Source organism: Helicoverpa zea, chromosome 7 (assembly GCF_022581195.2).
Source record: "Helicoverpa zea isolate HzStark_Cry1AcR chromosome 7, ilHelZeax1.1, whole genome shotgun sequence".
Lineage (NCBI taxonomy): Eukaryota > Metazoa > Arthropoda > Insecta > Lepidoptera > Noctuidae > Helicoverpa > Helicoverpa zea.
This window is the reverse complement of record NC_061458.1, coordinates 7,466,742-7,488,292: the sequence shown is the minus strand read 5'-3', so window position 1 is coordinate 7,488,292 and position 21,551 is coordinate 7,466,742. Positions and strand designations below refer to the sequence as shown.

The following is a 21,551-nucleotide window of genomic DNA, read 5'->3' as shown; positions in this document are numbered from 1 at the left end:
ATAGCGTCGCCATTATTCGCGAAGGGGAGTGAGAATCTTGAATAACACAACGCGGCACGCTGTTACAGCGGGCGGACGTATCGCAGATCCGAGCAGAAGACAAATAACGCGGGAACTCGACCCCGGTAAGTAACGACGTAGTTAAAATTACACAGATAAAATTAACGCACCACCTCTCGCTGTTTTTGGTAGAAAGTTTTTTTTTTTTACGTTTTTGGCGGTTGACTGTTCAAACTAGGTTTGTTTTATTAAGTTGAGCTTTGTACTTGGCCTTCTTTTATTTGTTTCATACTTGTTTCGCATACTTAGTTTTGTGGTCTCGTTATTTTTTTTTGTTGTATCCTCAATTACATTTTTAAGCCGATTTAGTGGTGATTACATCTTTAATATGTACGACATTTTATCAGCAGAAAACAAAGCTGAAAAAATTACAATTTTAGTTTTTTTTTCTTTCTGTTGGAATAATATTTTAGGCATGTTAATTGTATTTTAAAATGTATACATTTTCAAATGATTTCTTCTGATTACTTTTACTCCTGATTATTTTCAATCACTTCTCAGCACAGTATATTCCCAAAAAATCGCAATAGGATTTTTCATTAAATAAGCGAGTGGCCGTTTTCGTTCGTCAAACGGTATTATTTCCAAATATTATTGTTTTATATTTATTGTTTGTACAGAAATGATGGTTATAATATTCGTGTCCCCAAAACTCATTTGACGCTCGATGACAACAGCGCACAATGGAAGAGAATTATTCAATAAATATCGTTTTATAAACGGTTCAAAGGGCTCTCTTTGGTCACTCGACTATTGCACCTATAACATATTTAAAGACCAAGTTATATAAGAACCCAAAAGATATAAAATAGAATATTATGCACGTAGGTTAATCGCACAAAAACCATGCGTATCCCGCCTGTGTTATCAATACCATAGAGTTTTTGGTTTGTGGCCGCAGACAGACCTATGGAAGAACCGTTTTTTAGTTAGGTATAGGAACAAATCACTGTTATCTATGCTATGCCATAGATGCAATATTTTATATCTAATTTATATAGTAATATACTCCTATAACTATATATACGTAAGTAAATGTAATTCCTCCGAACGTGCAAAATTGACATCGTTACCATTTTGGATCAAAATTATTTGCAATGAGCCACGTATACTAAACTTTAGCTCACGTTATTATGCCTACAGAAAATGTAATTTCAGTCTTATGATGGAAATAAATTCCCTGTCTATATTTGCTTCAGATTATAATCCAATTTATAAAGGTTTGTATCTGTATGTACGTTGTAGGTACGTACAGTACAATTTACAAACAAGAATATAAAAATATCAACAGGTACGGTTGATGATAAAAGTTATTTTTACACATTCATACTTCAGAATTACGCGAATCTAGTATTCCCCGATACATGCTCATTTACGTAGTTTATTTATAAAGGACTGATGTTTCTTCATGCATTATTGTAGTTAAATAAATTTTCAGTTCAGTAATGTTCGACCAAATTGTTCAGGACTAAACATTTTACAAGTTGTGAACTTAATTCTAAGTTAGATGGTAGATACTTACGTCGCTTAGCCGCGGTCTCTTGGAGGTACATATTTGGTCCGGTACATTAATTTAGCAGAGAATTTTAGTGGGCGGACTGTTGTTTCAGTACTGTGAAACACATTATAAACCGTCTTACAAAACAATTCAGCAGTAAACAAACATAGTTACTTAATATGTATTTTGGGGTCCTACTTCTTGAGAAAACCTGAACTGAATATCAAACCGTAAAGACAAAAAGAAAATGATTTTGAAAAAGGTACTTTTTTGTGCCACAGTTTATTGTTATAATAACTACAGAACATATTATCCATAACACACAATATTAGTCTTACCTAATAATATTTTCATACACATGTAAGGGAATTTTATCCGATCGTCTCTTGTTATCGAAGGATAATAAGTAAGAGCCCTTATGAATGGGCTATTATACTGTTATACAAAGGATTTTAATCATAGCCGAGATGAAAGAAATTAATCTATGTTTGCTCGAGCGTGGTGTCTTATGGTAAACGGAGATTGGGAAGACATATTGAGTGTGTAGATACTAGATTATAGCTGTATGTATGGGTATAAGATATGATACGAACATATTGTATTGTCTTGGGATATTTTACTAGCCTGAGGCTAGGTGACGTGTTTGTTCTGGAGCCTTTTATGATTTACTCATGAGTTTTTCTTCTGATAGCACGGAAACAATGGTAGGCATAGGTAAACAGGCACATACTTATCATTGTTATCAAGTATTTGGGTACGTCGTTTAAGTAGATAATGATGCAATATTATACAAAGTTTTTTATTTGAAATTATAAAATAAAGTACTTTAAGATTCATAGTCCTATTTGATAAATATGTATGTTGAATTTAAAATTATTCAGGTGTTCAAACTTTAATTACTAGGTAATCCAATTTATTTTAAAATGTATGAAAGTTTTAATTAAAAGTCAATGTAAAATAAGAACAACGAAAAATGAATATTAAAATTCGTTCGAAAGTTATAAAATCCTACGAAATGAAAAATGTTGAGGCTTTGAACCTATCTAAGTATATTTAGCTGTAGAGAATATCGCTTATCTACCCAATTCTGTAATATTTTAGCTAATCAATGGTAATTCGATTAGTAGATAAGAGTTTTTTTTTTCAAATAACTACTAGGTGATTTTTACTAATCACAAAACAACCAATATCATCAATACCAATATTTCAAAATCCTGTTAAAATTTTGGATAAATTAAAAAAAATAATATCCTTATTTTTTTATAAATAGCTATAAAACAACTCTTCGAGAGCCGATCCAATAAGTAAGCACTTGACAAATTAATATTGACGACAGAGTTTGTAAGCCCATTTAATTTAAGAGGATAACATGTGTTTGTACTGGCGTAGCATTTCCTAATTTGTATATTTCCATTAAAACAGTATTGCCATAATTAAAGGTATAGGTATTGTACTACCTCATTAAATTTTATCGTGTTTGAAATCTTCAGAAAAATATAGGACGAATGAATTAGTAGATACGTACATTTGTTCGATACCTACTGTTGGAAATTAGAAAATATTTGTCGCGCTTTCACACTAGAGTATTTCCAGATCGGTTCATCCACGCGGTAACGCTCTGTTTATACCGGTGGTGACGCGAGTTTATGACCTACAACAAACAATTGAAAACTACTGGCATATCTCTACTGGCAGAACAAATGGCACCTGAAACCGTGCGAAAAGGCATTTTGCCGAACGAAATATGTCGCGTAAGAAAATCTGCTAGTGTGACAGCGCGCTGTAAGTTTATTACTCAATATTAATTAAGATATAAAAATGAATGAATAACCTTCTATTTTAAGATCGAGATTTTGAGATACATTACCTCTGATTTCTAAGTACTTCGTAATATTTTCTTCTATTACCTATACCTAATATTATTTTTAGAATAATGGATTTATCACAGAACAAATTCTTATCTCTGTAATTCAAATACTTACAGGCAAGCTTGTTAATGTTACTATATTTGAGTTCACGAAATGTAATTTCCTTTCCGATATACCTAACCGATGATCTGTTCATTTGCTTTTATAGCAGGTTTCCTCTAGAAATTGGTACAATTCAGCCAACAATATCGATCTAAAACATCTTCAGTTGTTTACATGTATCTAATTAAAACTAAATAGGAAATCATGCCTTAATAAAATGGAACCCCGTCAATTATAGTGTATCTATGAAAGCAAGTCAAATTAATCTCAATATTTTTTTTTTAATACTTATCCTATCCTGTTTATTTATAGGTACATTACAAAATAAATATTTGTTTGCTATTTTGAAATAGATTGAAGGTATAACGTAGCGGTGAGCTTTTGAAATCGGATAAGTGCCAATCATTAATTTCATCGCGGCCGCATTAGAAGTGCCGAGTTTGCAGTTAGTAAGTATAAGCACTTATTAATTGGGGGGCGCCGGCAACTGTAATTAATGTTTTGATGACGTCAAGGTCGCTGAAATATAACGTAGTTTTAACTGAAGATTTTTTTTAGATAGAGTTTTAAAATAATGTTTAGTTAAATGATACACATATTAAAAATTCGTTACAAATCTATGTACAATTAATCTAATTGAATAATACATGAAATTGTATTTGTGCCATCTTACGATATAAGGTAGGTACGGTAGGTAGGTACACAATTTTAGAATTGTGAAATGTGTAGCTATTGTGGACACTACTATCGAATTGGTTTGTAAACTGTAATGATAGTGTGTATGTTTTTAAATAAATAAATAAATTGAAAATTATTAGTTTTCAGTAGATAAGTATAAATACCTAGTCTGTCTGACCACCTTCAAGTAATAAGTAAATAAAAAGTTCAGTACTGTCTGGTACTGATACTATTCGGGGAAGATTTTATCACGTGGGCTCTCTGTTTATTATGACAAATGAGTCTTTAAATAAACATGATACATATTCATGAGAGCATTAGAACAGAAGGTGAACCGACAATATTAATAAGGCTTTATAGGTACATGTTGAGCCTTATATAAATATACACAGATACATCATACTTAGCTCCCGGATTCGATGATAACCTGTATGTATCTAACGTGAAAGCAACAGGCTTATGTGTTTTTCCATTTATTTTGTTACCGATTTTGTAGGTATTTTGCGGATTAACTCAAATAATTCCCGCTCTCCTGTCCGATGAACTGTGAAATGGAGCAGATTGGCAATCAATCACTTTTCTTTCACACGAGTGATCGCTATATTATATGATACAAATAATAGGTATGTTCGGCCTCTACTGGTCTAATATCACTCAGGCAGTGCCTTTCATTTGGATTATGATGTTCAATATTACACGGTTTCGGGTTAAAAGAGATTCGTCATTCCATGCTACTCGCATAAGTATTGAAATATGCATAAGTATTTTTTATGCGAAGACATATTTGTAGAAGTAGCAAGAACTATAGTAGTCGTGAAACACAATCTCTACTCTTCCAATTGCTGTGCTCAATTGTCCGGTTTATTGTGAGCCCATTCACTGTCAATAAGCTAAAATCCTCCTTCCAATTGCGGTTAAATTGCATGTTTCCTTGTTTTTCACCCTACGAGAGACTAGTGGGGAAAGCAGACTTCGCTTGTTTGTTTTTCAAAACACACACTATCATATTATGTTAGTAAAAAACATTGAAAATATTTCTCTCTATGACAACGAATGTACATCTTAAAAAATGCCATTGAATAGACAGTCAAGATGCTAAGCCACAATCAATAAGTGTTGTATGTACCGTCACAGTTTAACCTGAAACTCCGTTGTAGTAACACATAGTAGAGTTTATGAAACGTTTGGGAAGCCCTTAAAAATGTAAGTAAAGCACTGCTTAAGCTGTATTATGCCGTAACCGGGTACATAGAGTGTATAAGGTAGACTGTCAGGTAATCCATTTTAACATGGATTAGAAGAACTGGTCTATTATATAAGTTTAACCCAAATTCAGGGATGTTAAATGAAAGTTAGAGCTTTATAGTGACGTATCTGTTTATTTTATTGTCTGTTTGATCTTGATGTTGATTGACATGAATCTGAATATTTTATTTTACCGTAATGTTTCAATTTTAATTTACATTTTTTTAAAAGAAAGAATACCAATCAGCACACTTACCGCACGACTGCGCTCGCAGGCGTGTTATGTTTTTCAGGCCATCAGGACAGGAATCATTCGCAATTTCAATCAAATGTACTCTGACATGACATACGATTTCAACCACTTAATATGAATAATCTTAATAAGGTAACAACCCGTATTCGATGCACAAGTTAACCACGTGTAAACAATTTTCCCTTTAGAGTTTACTGTGTGGAAAGTTTTCTGAATTGCAAAACGTTGCTGAATAGACGATTTGTATACTTGTCTCAAAGTGTAATGCCGACGTCTGGTTTTAGATTGGCTGAACATCTTTTGTTTATGAGCAAGTTTAACGCTCAGACTAGCTGGAAGTGTTACGTAAACAGTGTTTAGGAAAGCGAGTGACTTAAGCAGAAGTAGGGAAAAAAGTATTACACTGTTTGCTGTCCAACTGTTAGTTATGTTATGTTTAAAGCGAGCAGTGTTTCAAACACTTTTGTATTTTCAAGACACTTTTGTTTGGGAAAAATAATCCAATGCAGTATTTATGTACTGTTTGCCAAAAATGTGTGACGAATTTAGAACATAATCAAACAACTAGAAAACGGAATTCAGACTACAATTATGAAGATCTAGAATAATACATATTCAGATGAAACCCTCGGTTATATTTAACTTCATTCAATATAGATAGATACAGTAAGTACGGTAAGTTTTAATTAAAGCTGGCCTGATGAATGAATGACAAGCAGTTTCAGTGGGGGCTTGACAATGAATGAATTGGGAAAATGTATTCACTGCTTTATGGTTCGTTACTGGTACAAAAACTGAATGAATGACCCTATCTTCACCTATTTAAGTTGAATTTCGATTAAGGTGAACTGAACCGATGACAGGAAATGAGATGTGGAATAGTGGGGAGTTCTTATTGGAGTATATTCGCTCAGCACCGCTCGCTCGCGTTCTATTCCGCTTCAACAAAAGTTGCTAACGTCTAACTCGATACCAATTGACTTTGAAATTGTTCACCTATATAACACGTACGTAGAATACAGCTATCCAATCATACTTTTTCCACCAGAGTCAAAAAGCTTCATGAAACGGTTTCCGAAGTAAATCCTATATCCAGTTTTCAATTGTAATTTAAGAGGAACAAAATTGGATCTCTCCTTTAGATACACGGAGTATACTCGTACTTACAGTCACATATTATCCGTAAAATAAAATGGTACACATCAAGCAAAATGGATGTCAGACGAATGGATACAATATTACGTGTATTTGAACGGATTTATACTAATACATCTTTAAGTCTTACGACTTTTATGTTACAAAGCGAAACAGCTCGATCGATTTTTCGGTATTCGATTTAGTGAAATTTAAGTAAAATCCCAGGGTCAATTATAACTACTCTTTATTACACTTTTAGTGTAAAACGAAAGTATGTTAGAAATCACATGTTGACATTACCTAGGAGTTTAAATGCAGCCAAGAATTATTCAATACTCAATTTAATTTTATCAATATTGAGGAAGTAGGTACCAGTAACAGCTCTTACGACTAGGTCAGATATTTTTCGCCTTCAAGCCTCTAAGGACGTTAGGAACCGTAACTTTATCTAGACATTTGCCTCGTTGGCGTGCATTGCTTTGAGACCAAGTTTAAAGTCCATAGGGGTATCACATATAACTCAATATATACCTAACCTGAAAGACCGAACGTGCAATGTGCTCATGCAACGTCCCGATATCTCCGAAGAAGGCTTATTTTTAACTTTAACATAATTTTGTATTCAAGATTGTAGAAAACTTTTCCAAAAATATTTACCTAGCAACGAAATAATAATTCTGCCAAATTGCGTAAATGGTTAAAGTCAACAAAGACTTCGCAAACTTTTGATGTCGTTTTTTACAGGGTTTGAAATCATCTTTGTTTCTGTACTGCTTAAGTAGTACAAAGAAATATCTTTTGAAAGTCAAGAATGTTTGCTGTTCTTTCGGATTTGTTACTTAGGTCTAACTTCTAATACTAAGTCATTGAAATGTACATTCCGATTCAATACTAAGAAATATTAAAGTGAAAGCCATAATTATGAATATTGAATACCTATATAATTGAAAACTCGATTCTCAGTATCGACAAAGTGCGTTCAGTCAATTCAGGGCTACTTCGTTGTTCGTTATTGTGTTTGAATAAAATCACCTTAAAGCCACAAAATTGAAACTGAAGGATGACTATGATATCGTTCTGAAAATTACTACCTACGAAGTCCACAAAATACATGTCTGATAATACTTCATCACTTTCACGTGAAACATCCAAGACGAAAATGTCAAAGGTTCCGTGAAAAGCCGATGCAACAATATGAACGGAAAATAGAGTATGTAATTAAACTGTCACAGTGTTATGACGTCACAATAGCCTGCTATGAAAGCTTAAATTATTAGGGAAGTATAGTTTTCCTCATCGCTAAACTTACTGTGCTCGGATTAGCATCAAATGAATATTAATGCGTCTGATCTACAGCAAGTCGTTGCTTGTTTACAAACAAAACATAAATTACTTTGAAACTTCGTCGGAGCTCGCGAATTGTAGATTTTTAACTATGTTCCTGGTTTGCATAGGCTTGTTACAACTTTAAATCGTCCTGCTTTATAGGTGATAACGAGTGATTTCTTTTGGCACCCAAAATATTTTTCCAACGCATTTTTATAGATTTTTGAGATTAAAATAGTTTCACAAGTCTTTAATTCTAATCTCCAGCAGTTCACACCCTCAAGACAGATGTAGCTTAGGAATTAATGAGACCCTCTAGACTGCCAGCCAGTCTGAGACAAACTATACGTACAACGTAGTGGTATTACTTCGTCTACAAACACTAATATGCTCTACGTTTAATCAATTCCTTAAGATATGATAACAGTTTACAATGTGGTTGAATAGCGGTTGCTCTAATTAAAGTGAAAGTGCTCTAGGTACCACAATAACGTGTATGACTACGATAAACAATGTTCTGATAAAATATTCGTCCTATATACCACACTACCTTTCATAAATATAGAACTAACAAATTGCAGAACTTTTTCATAAAACCAATTTATGCATTTCCTAAAGAAATACTCGGACATTTTGCAAAGGTCAACACGTCCTGGAAAATCAAGCAATCCTTTTTCAATTCGCAGCTTTGTTGCACCAAAGCGATTTTAATCACGCTTCGATCAACCATTGCAGGAGCTGTCCCAGGGCACAGGGGAGCGGGTCACGGGGGGCAAGGGGAACAACCGGTGAACTGGGTCACTAAACCAGCCCAGCACGGGACCTACAAAATAATATCAGGCCGCATGCTCATATCTGGGGATGCCTTTATTGTTTTTCATATCATCTGCAGCTATATTTTGAATTTAGAATAATTATTTTAGTTCCTGATCTTTTTTTTAAAGGTTCGTGCAAGGAGTTAATGAACTCTGAAGTAGGTCAGTAGATCAGCGCACGTTGAGACCTATTTATGAATCAGGACGCGTGGTTTTGCGATCGTTGTGGTTATTCTATACTGGAATGTTATTTTCTGCGGCGGATATTGCATTTATTATTAAAGTGACATCATTATTTTGATATGATGTTTTTAGTAACTGTTACTACACTGTTTGTGGAGATTGAGTAGTAATGAAAACGCCCTTGACATGAGATTTTAGTTCGCAATTATGAATCATCCTAATCTAGGCATCTTTTTTCAACTAATTCGAACATCCACTTTTCAGTCACTTTCTAGAATTAAGTGGCATTTAAAAATATCGCTTACTTTTTTTTATAAGCTGATTTTTTTCTCTAGAAAAAAGCTTGTTTGCAAATTGAAATTTCTCTCGTGGCAGGTATCACTATCACTGAAAAAAGTTGAAGGCTAAATTAAAAAGCTTTCGCTATTTCATAAAATTCCGAGCAAAAAGACGATATTTTATAAATATCTAGGGATTCATATAAGAATTAAGTTTATAAAATACTACGTAATTTTGAAAATGTCTACCCTGGTTAATTCCAACGACAATGACTACTTTCGAACTGTGAAATTAAACAGTTTGAAAGTGTGAGCAAAAACATACACTGAACTGTGCCCGTATTGTCTCTCAAACAAGGTCCAAATTCACCTAATTTTATTTCCCAATAAAACAAGCTTTCTGTTCGCTTTAAAACTAAAATGTTCAGACATTGGTTGATCGGCTCCACGTCAACAGCACTCGGCGTGACGAGGGTTATCACGGCTTAACAACTATCGAAAATCCGATGCGTTGGCTTTACAAAACTCCATTACAGCAAAACTAAAGGTTAAAACGATTGGATTTTATGTAGGTATGCGTTTCGATAATCCTGTTATGTTTTACACTGGTATTTGGTAACGAATTTGTTTTGAACAAAATGTGTTAGGACTTTCAAATGTCAGTAATCCCAACAGGCCGAAATCGCTTTGTGGGTTTTATATACTTTCACAAAGCAGCACAGAGTCTGGAAGTTGGCGGTGTTACACTCCCGTGCCTGAGACTACTCAGAAGCAGTCGTTACAAGTCCATGTCAGAGTCTGTCAGGCGAATTTGAGAAAATACTGATACAACTGAAACAAACCCTAGTTTGTGCTAGGTGATTCAAAACCTGCCGCCCACTCGATAAGAAGAAGAAGACGTTGCGTCGACTGTGCGATTTTTGAGCTCTCTCTTTTTGTGGTCAGTGCCTCCTAACTGAGGATCATGGTCAGCGGTAGGGTTGCATCTGGGGAGGATGAGTTGCCTCCACCAGTTTCTGTACATCGTATAACCGCTTGTAACCGCCTAAAGCTTTTAAGACTACGAATCTTTCACTTGATCGGATTTTCTAGCTACTTAACATTTATTATCATAGGTGTTCATGAATAAGTTAAGTCATTCATGAAGAAAGGTTTTTTAGAATATATTTTTATCCCTACAAAGCCGGCTAGTATGTTATAAAGCGTGAATAATTCCTTTAATATCAACGTACCTTCGTAATAATAAAAAATAAGACCTTTTGTAATTTATATCTAGTGGATTTTTACTGTGTTATGGCGCATTATTTATAGAAGCTATTAAAAGCATCTGTCATGTGTTTATCGTTTAATGCTGATAGGTGATAAAATATGATAACCGCAACATAAATGTAAATTATTGGATGAAAGTATTTTATACATGAAGCGACTCACTATCAAGTTTTGTCATTTATTTTGCTTGATACTTTAAAAACGCAATGACACAGTAGTGACAGGCATGTTTCTATTAAAAATGTTGAGGTGCACAGAAAAATATTTTCTACTACTTCTAGTCGAAGATAGTGAGAAACACGGCAAAAAGGAAACCGCATTGAAAAGTATAAAATAATATCGTTTCCTTATAGCTAATGAAAATAAACAATGCCAACTATTGGCGTGCTACGCTGTAGACGGCTACGAACGGCTACGACGTAGTCTTGTTAAATACTTTTTTTTTTCATTTATCATATTTACAATAAATACAGGATTATCTATTTAAAATAGCAACCAAAAACCACTAAGGTTTAAACTTTGCACTGAAGTAGCATGAATATTGGAACATCGCTAGTGATTATTTTGAACCGACTTCCCTAAAAGGAGAAGGTTCTCAATTTTGATGTTTTTCTGATGCTTGAACAGAATTATTCGCACTTCAGAATTTAATAATTTTTATCGTGCTTTCCACCATAGCCTTGTGTCTGTATACATGAAATTAGTTGCTCGCTTGAAGTTCGATTTAATCAGCACTTCAAAGTAATCTGAGTCATTTTATCTTGAAGAGAATGGATCATTTACTTTGTGTTGTTAATGGTGTAGTAGATATTAGGTAATAAATACTTATGGTAGTTTTTTAACACAATTGTGTTACGATAAATATAGTGAAAGAAAATTCAACTATATAATAAGTTACCAAGACGAACGCCTTTACCAGACCAAATATATAATATTGAGATTATGTAGATAATATAGTTATATGTACGACTTCCACCGTTTTGCGGAAACAAAGGTGCTCAGCGTGAAGTCCTTCGACTCTTGATATGGCCAAATATAATAAGTGTTTTCCATTAGGAAAATTAATTATGTTAAGAGAGTAACAACGAGGCTGCGAAATATGGCTACCGTACTTCTTCAAGAAATATAGGACTATGTTGAGTACAAAAGTCTGTACATTGTATGGTAAATATCTTAGCAGGGCTTAATGTAACACTCATTAAAACCACTCTACTTAAGTAAAGCGTTAAAACAAAGAAAGTGTAATATAGACATGTACTTTGTACGTCGATTGCGTCAACAGACTGTGAATAGATATATTGGCGCACCTGTAACTTAACGTATTACCGTATATCTAAGCAATTTATTACACGCTTTGATATTCTATTATGCCTACACAATATCCTGTACTGTATAAGGATTTCAGGAGTGAATATGTTCTACAAATGATGGAAGTTTCATATTATTCTTTGTCGGAATTTTAACGTAAGAGGTGAATTTAATAAAGTATGTAGAAAGCAATCTTTGAAAATACATTTTTTCATTACGGGTCGCACCAACAACGCAGCAAAGCACTGGAGATACTGCAAATTTGTAAAACTTAAAATGCAGCAAAACTAAAACCCTTTGATAAATAACTATGTTAAGTTAGTTGCAAAATCATTAATTTAAAGCAAAGTATTATTACTTATCAAACAAGTATTTCAAAAGTTTTCATAGTTAAGAACTTACGCCTGATTAGTCAGCTACAGTGCGTTTAATGGCAATGCACTCTTTATACAATCGAGTTAGAAGGTTATTCTGCCCAAGTTTTGGAAACTGCTTACACCAAACAAAATCTTAGTGACCAACTAATCAAGTAATAGCGCAGTAATCAAAGTTTCAGAAGTCATACAGAAGTCATTCCTACGAACATCTAGTGAGACTTGACAACAACTTTAAATTGGGGATAATTGAGTCTGCAAAATTCATCAAAAGTTTTTGATTGATTCCTATTTTTAACAAGATAACTTGAGAAAAAATTCGGACATTGAAACTTTTGGGAGGGTGCCTATTGAAAAAAATATGAATTGATTTTTAGTCCCCAAATATTATGCCGGAATATTTTTATTGAGGAAACGTATTCCTCTACAAAATTTTCCTGTAAAGCTTTCTCAGTAAAATCCTCCCTTTGCTATCTACAGTTCAAGATACACTTACCACAAAAACTCATTACACTAGATACCGTACACGAGAATATACATCTATGACAGCTAAGACGTCCAAAGCCACGTTTGTGGTTACCCACATCTAGACGTTACAATTGGATTCAAAAGGCACATGTCGACTGACCGGCCGCAGAACAAACAATGTGCCAAATGGATGTTGATTTGCTTCGTCAGTATTCCTGCACTGGTCTAATACTGGTACTATCATAATGGTATTTGGCTCACAATTTCATCGAGCATCGCGCCAGTTACAAACGTACCAACGTACGTATAAAGGTTGCTTTGTGACTTGAAATGCTCACATTGATTGGTGTTTGTACGTTGTTGGTTAGCTGTTAGCTTAAGGATGTATAATGTACAATATTAACTAACTATCATTCACGTAATACAAATCTGTTTGTACCAAGTTTTTATTATTAATACGGTCCTCATAGGTCAATCTCGGTGACCAAAGGTTTTCTGACATCTGCGCTAAAATTGTTATGATAAATAAATACAACACAATATTCGTTTGTATTTCGTAAGCCTACAAAACAAAAGAAAGTCTGTTCAGGCTTATAGGTACTTGCCCTTCTTTGTATTGTTTATCGATAACCCTTTATGCTCATATTGCTACTTTGTACTTGTATGTCTTCTGAACTCTACCACACGCAAAAGCCCACGTCAGCTTCTTTCTTCGAGTATTATTGAACAAAACGGCTTCCGCGGTTTCCATTACTTGTAGGTATTTCCTCTTCAGTGTTCGGGGAAATATATATCACAGGACAAGTTTCGAATGTATTGATGGCAGTAAAATACACGTACTTACGAGTTTTCCTTTAAGAATTTGGAATGAATTGGTATTTGATGCAAATAGAATGTGAATAAGTCGTGACAAAAAAAAACCGATATATTAATAAAAAAATCGTGAGAAGAATTACATCATCTTTATTTTTTCATCTCTCATATTTTCTGTGATCTCCTAATGCTCTAATATCTGCTTGTCACCGTATAAATATGTATTTCTTTTGTCAACAGTTCGTGATGGCAGCGATGTGGTTCCGTACGCTCGCGTTAGTCCTCGTGAGTTCGTGTCACGTGCTCGCGGCTCCAGCACACACAGGTATGTGTGACTTCTGCTCCTAACCAAACAGTTCACACAATTTGTAAGGTTGTTTGAAACTATCGAGAGAGAAAGGTCAATATCTCGTTAAAGTTATCTATTTGAAGAGTTTTATTGAAACGAACGTCTTGGGTGTGTTCATTTTTAAATACTGCTATGCTATATTCTCTAGTAAAGATTTTGGAATTTAATACCATGTAATATTTAAAAAGTCACCGCGACTGTTACCATAGGAAGAACGTAGAACGCTTACGCCAAAATTGATTCTGGTTTTTGAAATACTGTCGGAGTAACGAGAACAATAACAATTACCTACCTTCCTGTAATTAAATGTAACATAATCTTTTGAACGAATGCAATGGATATCCGTATTTCTCCTGCTTTGTAAAAGGTAATTAAATTAAATTGGAGAAAGCATTGTACATTAGGAGACTGCAATCGTTTTAAGGAAGAATTTTCGTTTGCAAGAAGTGTAAAATTTAATTTTGCTTCACAAATGGGTACAGGAATTAATGTTCCTTTTCGTTAAAATATTTTTTATTAAGGATGTATCTTTGTGTTGTATCCACATTATGATTAACAGGTAAATTACATTAGGGAACAAAATATTTAGACCTTACACATCGATTTGCTTTTAAAATATTTCATGGAAGTTGTGTGTTCAGATTATGTATTTTAATTTGATTTTATGTACTAACATAAAAAACAAAGGTATCTAGAAGATAATTTACACCGTTTCTATAGACTTAACCAAAAGATAAACTTTTGTAACATTCAAAGTTCTTAGTCCTATGTAAATAGGTTTTGTTAAGTACCTTAGATCTCACTACAGCATAGAGTCACGAACTTTCAAAATTTTCAATTTTACTTTCAAAGCTGAGGACAATTTAATGTAAGCGTTAAATGCATCTTTTGGAGATGCATTTAAAGCTTCGCTAAATACTGGTTGGTAAAAATTGGTGCTGTTGGATATGAGAAAACTGAAAGAAGTATTACAATAATAGCACCACGTAGCTAATTAAATATACAAGCATTAACGTTGAAATAATCCTTATCCTCAATTTAGAAATAAATAATTGTTCACAAAGAAGCTCCTTGATGTGCTTTTAAGATGTAGTAAGGATTTATTTAATAAGAAGTCGAGAAGACACTTAAGATTATAAGCACCTACTTATGAAATGCAGAAAATTTCCTGTAAATGACGAAGTATTTCTCTAGTTTGAATAATAATATCTATATACACGAGTGAAGAATCTCTGTGACGCATCTCCATATGTCAGGTACATTATCTACGCCGAACGTACTGGGCTTATGGCTTTGACAGCCAATCTCTTCGTGTAATGGAAACTAGGTTCAATATCAATAAGTTTTATAATCCAAGCTACACTTTCAAATAACTTTTGATGTTGTCTTGGCTCTTTTAAAGATCTATTCTTTACTATATTTGCATATTGAGAGGTTTTTAGATTAGGTTCTAAATAATTTTAAATCTAAAATTGTAAATCTAGTTGCCCACTCCGATTCAAAATATGAGCGCAAGGCCGGTATTCGGTCGACGGTCATCATAAATATCTCCAATCTGCAAGCCGGTACTTTTCTGATAGAAAATGTCGATGCAATCTGACAGTCACCGGACGCATAGTGCCATAAACTTATATTTTCAGTTACATTTTCTATCTCTGAAACTGTACAATATGACGTGGAAATACGAAGCGACAAATATTTTATGAAACACTGTGATAAAATCTAGTTAAAAAATCGCTTGCATAAAACAACAAACAACCGATTTGAGAATTACCTCCTTTTGAAGTTGTTTTCATTAAACGATTCACAAAGAAACCTTTTCAGGTAGATCAACGGGATCTACGTCGGCTACCTAAAAATCCACTCCTAATACAATAGGATTATTTTTACGTAACAGCGATTATGTAAGCACATATCTGCTGTTTTTGACATTGATTCTTCTGTGGGTTATTTTTCCACAGTTTTTTTTCTTTCAATACGCCTTTCCTTGTTATGCATGACATAATAACGGTAACGAAATAAATAACAGATAAAAAAAAATACTTTGATTTATTACACGTAATGCTTCATCCGCTTTTAATTAATTTTCATTAATGATATTGTTAATACATACATACACATGTCTGCGGTATACCACGCTTTTAAGTCCACCGCGCACTAATAATTAATTAATATAATAACTTATATAATGTTTTAATGTATTAAAACACAATAATGGGTTACTCTATATTTTCATTTAGCTATAACAGAACTGTCGTTGACCCGAACATAAGACAAGTAATCAAATCATAGAAAGTTTTGATTATGCAACACCAAAGTAGGTACCTACGTTGTAGATAGTTAATAGTTCTAATTTATACAAATATTGGTACAGCTGAGATTGACAGTCGCCCGATAATTGTAAGATAAACTCAAAGTTTGACAGCTGTCAAAGTTTCAGACAGGAGAACAAACATTTCAGAACGCATTCTTCATGAAATCTTGGTAACGTTTACTTGTTTTAATCTCTTGGTCAGTCATAATTTGTAATTCTTTGAAAAAAAAGTCCTGAAATGATGATAACTTCAAAAGTTTTTTTTCGGAGACGCGCCGTCTGCGATTCTTGTCTTCCTCATTTCTTAAAATTAAAATGTCTTCTTTCTATCTTTTAAAAAGCTTGGAGAAAAATACTTGTTTATCGAATATCTTCATATAAATCCTACATTAACAGAATGTTAGTAATCTTGGCGGAACCCGAGACGTTTAATTAAGGCATCGATGGTTTACGTCAATGGTCGTGACGTCGGCATCTAAATTCCACCAACTTGTGTATTGTAGTAGGTAAAGTTTGTGAAATTAGTCGTTAGTTAACTACGGTGGATTGAATTCAAGCCTGTAACGAAGTTTCTTTTATAAGTTGCTTGTTATTTACATGCTAGGTTTCCTAGTTCCAATATTATGTATGTTCGTACTGTTACTTGTTTGTATTAAGTCTAAATTGGGGCAGTCATTTTAGCACGAAATACGTAATTAGTATCGTATCATTTCGTACTTTTGGTAATAATAATAATTATAGATTTTTTTAACTACACTGACGTTAAGGTTCAAGGTCAACAATAAGGTGATTGTTATTGAGAAGAGAGGGCCGAAAGATCTCGCACCCACTTCAGCAAATTGTACTTTGAATATTCGTAGAAACATCGTTTAATATTTAGGTTAAAACGGTAATGTGACTGGAATTTAAAAATTTGCTACTTACTACCTAAATTAACTGTGGTACTGTTATTACAGTTCTCTTTAAAATTGTCCTGACAGTAATTTTTAGGTTATGTCAGAATAATCATGGTCTGCCTATTTCGATTAACTTATTTGAAGTTTCGATTATTTTATTGCATTTAGAAGTACATATATCTTTTGTCACATTTTAGTTTATTTAACCTCTTGAGTCTTTTAATTCCTACTCAACCTTTAGAGGTAACACTGAATAAGGACGGTGCTGGAAAAAAATAAAACTTATTTAGTTACTTAACTATTATATTTTGACGAAGTAACTTGACCTTTCAATTTGTCGACCCACTATTTTTTTGGAATACAGGGCATATCTAATTTTCTTTAATTATTAATTACTGGCTTCAACTGTGAAATTGGGCTTTCAATTTTCACTTGACTTACGATTTTTAGTACAGAAAGTGCTAATTATATTTTTTGGAGTACTACGGAACATCTAGGACAGTGTACTTTTGAGTTTACAACCGGTTCGTGAACAGCTCCATTTCATTTACTGGTTAATTTTACGAGTGTTTTTATTTTCTGTTGTGCGGTAAGTTTAGTGTGAGCGTGAAAATTACTAAGAAGAAACTATTTTTTTATTTTCCGGTGCATTATTTTAACCTCATAGTAACAGGACTGCTTGCATCCACGTTCGAGTCCACTATTCGATATGCAAGAAACAAAAGACAACGGGACATCAGCGTCTCACAAGCCATTGTACACACAGGTGTGTACTTCGGGATACGCCCGTCTTGCACACCTGTTGTTAATACAACGGAGTCAATTAGTTCAAAACTTCATTCTGGATTCATTTATTCATAGTCATTCTGGGTGTACATGTTTTGTTGCATGTGCGGGAGACCGTTTTTTCAATCTATATTATCATTCAATCGATATTTGCTTTATCTTTTATGTTTATTTCAAAATTAATATGAAATACATTTCAACATTAAATACTTAAACTATTAAACTATTTTGTAATAATATTGTGGCCATTACTTCAACCGATTTATTTTACACTAAGCAAATGAAACTCGTATTAAGACCTATTTGTTTGCATGTTCTAGAATTTTCCACACTTTAAATGCTAATGTTATGAATATTTTTCCAAGTTTTTATTCGCAATAAACCAGCTTATAAGATAAAAGGGCATAATATTTATTGGTAAATAAATCACTTATTTTCCAATACTCAAAGTCTGCGAGACAAATATGATGAAAATGTGTAAAATACATAATATAGAGTAAAGTGTACCTATGAAACTATCTAGGGATCAGTCAGAAACGTTACCTTACGATACGAGAAAGATACACATGTAAGACAACATATAAGCCACATTCCGCAAGCGATTTCACGTTCTTAGAAACACGATTAAATAAATAAATCTCGAAAACTGGAAATCCGACTTCACGATTACTTAGAAAAATCAAGATTTTTTTTCCAGTTTTTTTTTTAGTCAAATTGCGTGGACTTTCATAGAAAAAACTCAAGGCAATCTTCAAAATTTTGACATAGGTATTTCTAAGAGTTAGCCAGAAGTCACGTGTGTTCTTGCAAACACTTGGGCATTTTCACGTTTGTGAATTTCATTTCACAGTATATATAAGGTAGCCACGGTAGACAGGTAGAACCACTAGCATTGTAAACATAATCGTAGCTTTAATAATACAGGACAAGCTTGCTTTGAATTAGTTTTCACTTTGCATAAATTCTATAAGGTCCTGAGGTTGAAACTTGTAATTAACCTGAAGTTCTATCACACAGAAAATTGCTAAGAAGTAAAAGTAGGTAATAGTTTTCTGTGTAGAACAGTTTGAGGCTAATCGTATGCAAGGTGTGACATTTTCTTTAATGAAACAACATTTAAAAAGGTTCTATTACACCCTCAACTTTTACGCGCGCCATCGCAAGCGTTGTACGCTAGTTTAAAGCGCTTTAACAATAAAACAAATATTCATATAATACTTACGTATTTAACAAATCATATGCCTCAGGAAGATCTGTTTATTACTTAATCATATAAATCCAGGATTCAGACGTAATCCCTATATAACTTAATTTGTGTTCGTTGGTTTTAATTACGTAGTCCCGATAACGAGTAAGATAAGTCCTAACGTTGATATTTATTCTCTTTATTTATTTAGAACGATGATTCACAATTAGACTTAAGAATAAAGCATATTAAACCAGTCGTGTATTCGAATTATAGTAATTAAGTTGATACATTTCATATTAATGTCTACATTAATTCTAAAGTACTTAAGAATTACGTGGTTTTAACTACAGAAATATGTACAAGAACGCTTAGCCTGAATACAAATAATATTTTACCTTTTATTTGATATAGGAGAAAAAAAGGTATTATGTATTACTTTAACAAAATAAAATGCCATTTCTAGTTTTATAAAAATGTCCATATATAGTAGTAGAAGGAATTTAGAAACTTGGAAATAAATCAAACTGACACCTGCGCAAGAAACGCATTTGCACTAAAACACTGTCATAGAAAACCAGACGTTGCCTGCCCCGGGAGGCGGGACCTGGTTCCATTTTGTTTAGAAATGGCGCATATGCGATGTGGTCTAGCTTGAAAGTGCTGTGTGGTTTTCCTAAGACATGTAAAGAGCAATCTCCGATGTCCTAATTTTTCTACATCGCCACATGTAAGCGCACTGAAATGAAGAAGTTTTCTGATGATTTATTTTTAATTTATTTTACGTTATTATAATCGTTTACTTTAATCTTATATGCTGTCGTGTCTCCCATACTGCACAGATATGATTGTTAATTCTCCATTTATTAAGGTAACTTGCATCGTTCATCCAAACCATAACCAATTCTAAAATAGTTCGGTTATAGTTATAGTGGAATGCTGTAACCTACCCTTAATATCATATTTATTTAATCCAAACTGATACTTACGGTACAGTCATAGTTCGAATGAATAATAAGTAAAATGAATAATAATAAATGTCGACACAAGCTTTTCAGGACACTATAATCCAATAAAAAATATCCTATATGCCAACCATACAGACTTATTAGATCACCCATACTACTTTTCCTGTGTTCGCTATTCAGTAAAGAGGTCCTTCTTGTAATCTGTTCGCATGGGCTTTATGTTGAAAATTGTATGAAACACGTCGATAGGTAAACTTCCTGCTTTCCTGTTAAAAGGAAATGATATCGGGTGGAGTATGATGACGCTGGTTTATCTTAAATGCATATGAACTGTTTGGTGTGAAGTAAGAATTTAACTTGCTTTTTGTGAGAAGGTTTTATATAATAAATTGAAGTGTTTAATATAAACAGGACGTATTATAAGGGTCTGTATGTTTGTAGTTACAAAATATAGTTATGTGTGCCTTGTATATAGCTCTAATTTAGTGTTTATTATTTAAAACAAAATTATAATTAACCGCGGCTTTCACTTTGTTCGTAACATTTATTAAACTTGTTAACTATAAAGTTGTGCTAAGTATACTGTTATAATTAATGGACAGGCACAACTTTTCGTATTATTCTGTAGGCTTTTATGCGCAACGGCGTTCGCTTGTTGACTATTTTTATATTCAAACTCTGGGACTGTGAACCGTCCTACTTTGCTACGCCGTAGCACGGTCTACGGATTTCGTAGAACCTTCGTAGTATGCTTTGCTCGAATAACTCAAAGAATTGTGCTGTATTTTCTTACCTGAACCGGAAAGTTACATTTGTGCGAGGAAGTTGGTATTCAGATTGTAGATAAACCATAAATATTGTTCACCGTATTGAATTTGAAAATAAAAATATTAATCGAGGATGCAAAGAAACATTTTTACAGCGCTCATATTTGTCAGTCATGACAGTACCGTGGGTGTTGCAAACATTTTCTGAGACGGTAGGGATTCAGTTTCCCCTATTACATATAAACCAATATTTGTCAGAACAATATGCTTACGGGATGTTATTAATAAAGCCCTCGATGTATTATTTTTCTTCAACTCATATGGAATGTGAACAGCGATACATTTGAATATTGTGTTAAAAATATTTTCTGCTTTTTAATTTCAGGAAGTAAAGTATTTTTTAAGAATCTAAAATGACCTTTAGTTTTTATGCCTATCAAGTTTTTTTTTGTGTAACTGTACCCGAGTTTTAAGTAACACTTTTTTCGGTATCAAAGGCTTTGGCCTAACAATTAATAATGAAAAACAAAATTGGCAATTACAAGATGGCCGCCCAATTTAATGGCGCGCAGTTTATAATTACTGTGAAGCAAACCTAGTTCTTAATTAT

The 21,551-nt window shown here is 33.4% G+C and overlaps 1 protein-coding gene across 2 annotated transcripts in view; it reads left to right on the top strand.

The window, feature by feature from the left end:
* The first annotated feature begins 43 nt into the window (after positions 1–43).
* LOC124631692 overlaps positions 44–21,551 on the top strand; it is an 89,147-nt gene continuing 67,639 nt past the window's right edge. For both annotated transcript variants that reach the window (XR_006984532.1, XM_047166241.1), the window contains exons 1-2: positions 44–125; positions 13,916–14,000. Coding sequence is in view for 1 of the 2 variants with exons in the window: in XM_047166241.1 (XP_047022197.1) it covers positions 13,922–14,000 (79 nt within the window). In the remaining variant the exon portion in view is untranslated. The remainder of the gene's footprint in view (positions 126–13,915; positions 14,001–21,551) is intronic.